Genomic DNA, 7,366 nt, shown 5'->3' on the forward strand with positions numbered 1-7,366 from the left:
TCCACTAATCCTCGATAGCATTCTGTTGCATTTTTGCCACGAGCAACCTCGATTTTAAGCCACGACCGCTGATCACTTTTTGAAAACATGCTTCAGAGCGATGGAAGCTTTGAAGCTGTCTGTGCTAACTATTTCCATCAATTGATGCTTTGCAGAACAAAAACAGAAAAAGTAAAAAGGTCATCAGTACTTTGTTAAAAAAGAAGGAACAAAAATAGCTTCAAATAAAGTTGACAAGAAAATGGATGTATATAGTTTATATTCGCCACGGATTGGCAAGTTAATATCTATCCGCGGACCGGTTAAAACGTTTCGCCGGGGCACAGCTGGCCCGCTGGCCGTAGATAGCCCATCCCTGTCCAAGGGCATGGGAAAGCAATTCAATCGTTGGCGTAATGCAGAAACGTAGCGATTTATCCGACGTCCAAAAGGGCATGATTATTGGCTTTTGGGTCAAGGGTGGAAGCATTTCGGAAACGGCTAATTTTATGAACTGTTCGCGTGCCGCCGTGGTAAAAGTATAGCACGCATGGCAAAATGGCACTATCCAAAATGAGCGGCGTGGCACATGTGGTGCACCACGGGTTTAGATGACAGAGGCGAACGAGGGCTACGGAGATGCGTTCATGCGAATAGACAGCCCAGATGAACCAAGGGACTACCAAGAGTAAACTTAATTGAATCTCTCCCTGCACGTCTCGTAGCGGTCCGCCCTGCCAAAGGTGGTTATTCTGGCTTTCGACAGGTGGTCAAAGTAATGTGACTGGACTGTGTATTATTTTTTTATGCAAAAGATCAGATATATTTCTGCGAACTTCTCCATATTATAAAAAAGTTTGTATTCTATTATGTATGAGAAATATTTCAAAAAGGCCGTTCGAGAACATTTTTTCAGACAAAGAAATTACACATTATTAACCTTTTTGAGTGTTCAAAATAGGGCATTTTTAATCAACTACTTCACTCATAATTAGTTGTAAAGCTTTGTTAAGCAAGGAAAAAAATTTTGTTCAGTCACAAACTTTACAGTTTTGAATATCTTATCACTGCTATATGTGTGTGTGTGTTATCAAAATTAAAGAAAGTAAAAAATTCAAGATGAAACCAAAAAAAATTTATAAGAGAGGGTTGAGTAATAAGATATGTATGTGGGTATTACAAAGGTGGTGGATAATTGAGGGTGGCTTGTAAACAATCGTATATTTCTGATATGTTGGCATCAGAAAAATTAAATTTGGTTGGTGAAAAAAATTAAAGCATGGATTAAAATGTATGCCATCATGGAAACTACATTTTTACAAAATAATTTTAAAAAATAGAAGACAAAACCACAAGAAAAAAGTATCGTTACAGCTCGTGAAACTCATAGTTTAAATGCAGAAATAGAAAAGTAGTCAATTTTTTCCCTCAAGAAGAAAAAAAGCTTTTCATAGAAAAATTCTTTCATCTAGGTTTAAATAACTTGTTGGTAAGCATAAGCTCGTTTTAATTACTAATTCAACATGACAAATAAATGTGTAAAGACTGGTTTTAACGTGCATACTCATTTACTTGGTTATGTCGTCATATCTTTTGAACTAAATCTGAAATCTAAATTATTAGTTGCTTTAAAAAATACTGTCTTTTATCAATGTATGCCTTTTTACTTAAAGTTTATACCAGTTAAATTTAGTCTAGCAACATAGCAATAAAGTGAGCAAAATGAGTCTCCAATTTGATTTTGACAAAGTTGGTAATATGATTTATTATTGAAGAAAGGGCATCATTGAAATAATTAGCATGTTACTTTTTTTAATGCTAGCATATGTTCTACTAAACATTTTAATAAGTGAACTACCACTACATCATGCGAGCATGTTAAGAGAAAAATTAAATTCACTTTCACTTGAAAAGCGAGATTACACTTAAGAATTGTCTCTATTTTTGAGTTTGATTAAAAATTCTTGTCAAACAATACGAAATTAAAATTGACCTCAAATAAGATTTAAAGGACTTCAAATCAAATAATTAAGAAAACTCTACTATTACGTTGAATAAAAGGAAAATTTATTAGCTCAACAACAAAATTATTGCATCGCCGTTCCAAAGAAAAGCTCAAGCTCATTCAAAAACAATTTACATTCCAAACTATCACCAGGGCAACAACAGAACTTTACTTGTTGCCATCTATTAATTAACATATAACAAAAAAAATTTTACAAAAAATTCGATGCGCATAAGCACATATTATCTTACATCCTCCCACCTAAGTTAACAACGCTAACAAAAGTGTTAATTTACATAGCTTAATGATATTTTATGTAAAAATGACACTTTGCAAGAATTTGAAATAAAAACTAAGCTCTAAATCACTATGGAGTTTTTATTAAGATATTTTAACATCTTGTCCAAGCTTGTCCAGCTTGTGTTGTTCAATCCTTGTCAAATTCGTACCACTATCACTGTATACAATCGAAGGTTTCCCCTTCTACAAACAAATCGACGGAAACATAGTAAAATGCTTCAGTTGATAGCGATGTGACTAATTCAAGATGTGCTGCTCTAGAAAAGGCACAGGTAAAAATGCATATCCAGGCCTTTGAATTGTCTTTTAAAATCACAGAACCAGCAAAGTCCAGACCCGTTACTTTGAAAACAGCTGCATCTTGAAGTCTGTCAGCTGGTGACGATGCAGTTGGTGGGTCTACAGGTTTGGCAAAAAAACCGTTGCGGACTTCACAAGATATCAATACAGATTTTATTGTTCTTCTACCACACAGCAGCCGAAATCTTTCTCTCAGAGCATTCAATGTGTAGGAAACACCAGCATTATTTTTATGTTCAGACAGTACTAAACGTTTTACTATAGGATGCTCTCCAGGTAAACCAGCAGGGGTTCTAAACTCATCAAAATCATCTCTCTTATGTACAGTAGTTTTTAATCTAAAGATTCCTTTCTCATCAATCAATATATCTAGAGTCTTAAGGCGTTTATCTGAAACTCCTGTAAATGACTCCTGTTGTATCAAGTATACAGTGGTTTTCTCAGCTTCTTCTTATTCCTTTATAGAAATATCACCTTTTCTTCTTTCTTTATTTTTGCAATTAAAAAGGAATCTCTTCCCCCAAGCCATAGTATGTACAATTTCTCGATAGTTAGAAATATGTGAACTCAAACGTCTAGTCACTTCAAAATTTGTCATTGAAGTTGTGACACCTTTTCTTTTCTCACCGCTTACTCCCCCTCTCATTAATGGCATCTAAAGACGAAGACCACATTTCTCGAATCAAGTGTAACCAACTGGGACCCTCCCACTATTGCAATCGCAGAAGTTGTTGCGCCGAACATCCTCTATTTGGCAAATCAGCTGGGTTAATCGCCCTAGGAACATGTCTCCAGGTGTTAACATCAGTCTGCTCTATGATTTTACTCACTCGGTTATGAACAAAAATAGCACATGGTTCACTTCTTTTATTCCAGGCCAAAACAGTTGCGGAATCTGACCAAAAAAGCACTTCATCATGAATTGCTTCAGTCGAAATTGAAGTTAAGAGACGAGATGCAATGGTTGCTGCCAGAAGTACGTCTTGCTATTGTAAATTCTCCTTTTCCGGTAGGGGCTACTCTACTTCTCGCCTGTAGTAATTGAACTCGTACATCACTCTCAGATTCCAATCTAATGTAAAAAACCGCTGCATAGACCAATATACTTGCATCACAAAAAAATGAATGGAACTCTTCTTGGATGCACTTAGCCCAAAATACCTTGGAACCTCAATTTTCTCAATGTAGTAAAGTACACCTTCAATCCATTTTAAAAATTCCCTTGTGATGCTTTCAACAACATCGTCGTCCCAAGCCAGTTTTAACTTCCAAGTTCTCTGAAAAAGCAATTTTGGGATCAGTGACACAGGAAAGATTATACCCAAGGGATCAAAAAGTCCATGAGCAGCTAACAGGGTGGTTCTCTTCGTCACTTTCTCAATGTTAAGCTTTTAAATGCAACCTGAACTCACTTGAAGAGTATCATATTTCTTATATCAGCTCATACCAAGAACATTTGTGGGTGGCTGTGAATTTTCCTCTGTTAAGTCGGTATGCTCCCGCCCTCTAAGATCAAATTTTCTACTTGCTATTATTTCAGTAGTAACTCTTTCAAACATAAACAATTCTTCTATATCTTTGACGCTTGTCACACAATTGTTTACATAAAAACTTTTCATTCATTTTTGTACAACATATTAAGGATAAGTAGATTTTTGCTCCCCTATTTCGTTTAAAACATTTATCAGAAGATATTTGATAGTTGAGGACAACAGAAACGGGCTACAGGTGACTCCAAACACTACCCCGCAATCCTAAAATTCTTAAGTAATTCCTATCAGTTTCAGTAAGTCCAATTTGTAAGAAGGCCTTGCGTATGTCTGAAACGACACCAATTCTCTCAGTCCCTAACCACAACAAATACTTGGTATCAATTCAATAAGAATTTCACCCTTCTCTAAGCAATCATTTAAACTTGAAAAACTATTGACGTTAGCTGAAGCATCAGATACTAGTCTAATTTTGGTAGTGCTATTTGGTTTTATAACTGCCCGATGAGGTAGATAGTGCAAAATTTCCTCACAATTGTCTTCTACTTCTTCTATTATTCCCTAATACTTCCATTCATTAAAAAATTGCTAATACTCTTTATAAATAGAATGTGATTTTAGCCGGTTGACAGTTGAATTCAATCTTCTATAAGCCAGGTCATAGTTGATTGGCAATGAAGGATGATCTTTCAGCCAAGGCATACTAACCACAAAATGACTTTCGACATCCACTCTTATTGTTTCTAAAAAGTACTCTGGAGTAGCTCATAGCAACTTTGCTTGCACTTTCTTATCAGATGGATCAGTGATTTCCAAAACATCCAACGATCACAGTTGATTCACAGATGCTTCAGTCAAAAGCATTGAGGGAGAAGAATTTGTCGTCAAAGCAACATCTTTTATGGGTATCTTCCCCATAAGAGTTCACCCTAGATGTGACTTACCTGCAACAGGACCTTCAATTTGCATTGCAAACATTTTACATTGCCTGGGAAAAGTTTGCCGGTCACATCAGCACCAAGTAATAATTTGACGTCATTCGATACTCCTAGAACTCCTAGAGAACTATACTCAGTATCATTCGCACAAATTCCATATTCATTCAACTCCTTCATCCATGGACCACATGGGATGCGTTTTACATAATCACAAATCACTGGTTGATCCAAGCCATTGGTTCTCAACGGGGGCGATACCGCCCCCCTGGGGGCTGTGGGAGTATGCTGAGGGGCGGTGAACTTGTTTTGGGCGGTAGAGGGGCGATGGATATGTTTTTGGCGGTAGGGGGGCGATGAGCATGTTTTATCATTCAAATTTAATTTTAAAGCTTACAAATAAAATTATCGAATTAAGATTTATTTAATAAATAAAATTAATCTGAAATTAATATTAAAGAAAAAAGATTAAATTTATATAATAAAGAAGGATTATCCGATACACCGTTGTACCAGCTATAAAACGAACTTAAAAGACACCTATTCTTCGATCCGAACCAACACAGCTCAGCGCATGAGTGAGTAGTTTTTGCCTCTGACTTATTCATGCCATCTGGTGGAAATTGAAATGCAAGCGCTTTCAGTATGAATGTTTGACTGGACCCTTGTTTCTTAAGCTTCCTTGCGGTTTTTTGCCCAGTTTCGATTTGATCTCATAGTTTATTTGGCCAGGTACGTGCGTGAATTAGTTCTTTATCATAAATTATTTATTAATTTTGAGAAATAGTTGATTTTCTTTAAAGTTTTGTATTTTGCTTACACTAACAATGTCGGTTGACAAAAAGAAGTGTCATCAATACAGTGCCACGTGCTTGAAGTTGGGATTTGCTTAATCACTGTTGAACTCTCAATTACCCATGTGTTTACTTTGTAATAAAGTTTTATCTAATGAGGTAATGAAATCATACCGGTAGCAGCAGCATTTGCAAAAAACATATCCTGACAAACAAAATATAGATTTGTCATTTTTCTCAAAAACATCTTGCTTCACGTTTCTGAAGGCATTTTCGGTCTCAGAGTCACTAGCAACCTCATCACAAAAATGCGACGATGGTTTGATAGCTTCTTATAATGTATCAAAATTTATTGCTAAATCTGGGAAAGCTCATACCATCGAAGTAGAGTTGATACTGCCGGTTGTCAAGGAAGTTTTAGAAACTGTTTTTCTCCAGCCAGCCGCATCCCATAAGCAACGATTCAGTACGGTGACGAAATAATGAGATGGCCGAAGACGTTCAAATTTCTTCATGCAAATGTTTGATATCCATCGAATTTTCCCTTCAAGTTGATGAATCAACCTTGCCAGGTAATGTAGGCTTTACTGTAGGCATAGGTCCGGTTTGTAAAGGTAAGAAACATTATTCAGGATATGCTTTTTGAACGAAGCTTGATTACATAGATATCAAAAGTAAATCTATTTTTAATACTGTAGAAGATTATTTTAAAGAGAAAAACATTCCTCTTGCGAATATTATGCCTATTGCCACTCATAGGCTCCTGCAATGGTGGGTCGACATCGTGGGTTTATCGCCCTTTTGGAAAGGGTGGTATCAGATATTTTAACTGTTCACTGCGTGATTGACAGACAGCATTTAGTTGGAAAAAATCTCAGTGACCGTTTGCATCAATCATTGCAATATGCCATATCTGCTGTGAACAAAATTCACAGTAATGCTGCCTACGATTGATTATTCAGACGCTTGCTACTATACACCGAGATTCATTGGCTTTCCAAAAGCTTCTGTCTCAATAGGTATTGGAATCTTTTCGACTCTGTGCTTGAGTTTCTCGAAAACAGAAATGTAGCTCTGAGAGACAGATTGCTAGAATTTATGAAGGACTTTAACTGATTTATCTGTAAAATTTAATGACGCTTAATTTAAAATTTCAAGGGGACGAACTCAATTTGATCCCCACAAAATCAGTTACTTAATCCTTTCTAAAAAAACTCATTTTGGGGAAGCAGAATTTTGGTTGGAAGGAGTTCAGCCAAGCAGGCGAAATTCTCTCTGATGACGCACAAAAATATTGTCAACACCTTGACTCTTGGCACATGGACTTTTCTGACCCTTTTAAAGACGTTGTGTGCCCTAGAAGTCCCTCAAAATGGATTTTGAACCCTTTTGTAAATATTGAAACAGCAGAGGTTTTGATTTACGAGGAATTGGTCGAATTTTTAATTAATGAATCTTTAAAATGGTGATCGTCTCACAGAATTTTTACTAAGAGGTAACATCAGCCGTCTCTATCCTGGACTGCAGACAATCGTTAATCTTTTTTAAATTGTCTTCCCTGCC

At 36.3% G+C, this 7,366-nt stretch overlaps 1 protein-coding gene across 1 annotated transcript; it reads right to left on the bottom strand.

Moving 5' to 3' along the window:
- Nucleotides 1–2,438: 2,438 nt before the first annotated feature.
- On the bottom strand, nt 2,439–5,189 carry LOC139426682 (uncharacterized). The gene is made up of 3 exons (XM_071186401.1): nt 5,019–5,189; nt 3,691–3,861; nt 2,439–2,996 (listed from the first exon to the last, which is right to left on the bottom strand). The coding sequence occupies exons 1-3, from the start codon at nt 5,187–5,189 to the stop codon at nt 2,439–2,441; spliced, it is 900 nt and encodes a 299-aa protein (XP_071042502.1).
- Between the last annotated feature and the right edge of the window lie 2,177 nt (nt 5,190–7,366).

Source organism: Parasteatoda tepidariorum, chromosome 3 (assembly GCF_982258835.1).
Source record: "Parasteatoda tepidariorum strain Cologne lab strain chromosome 3, Ptep-v5.0, whole genome shotgun sequence".
NCBI classification, from domain to species: Eukaryota; Metazoa; Arthropoda; class Arachnida; order Araneae; family Theridiidae; genus Parasteatoda; species Parasteatoda tepidariorum.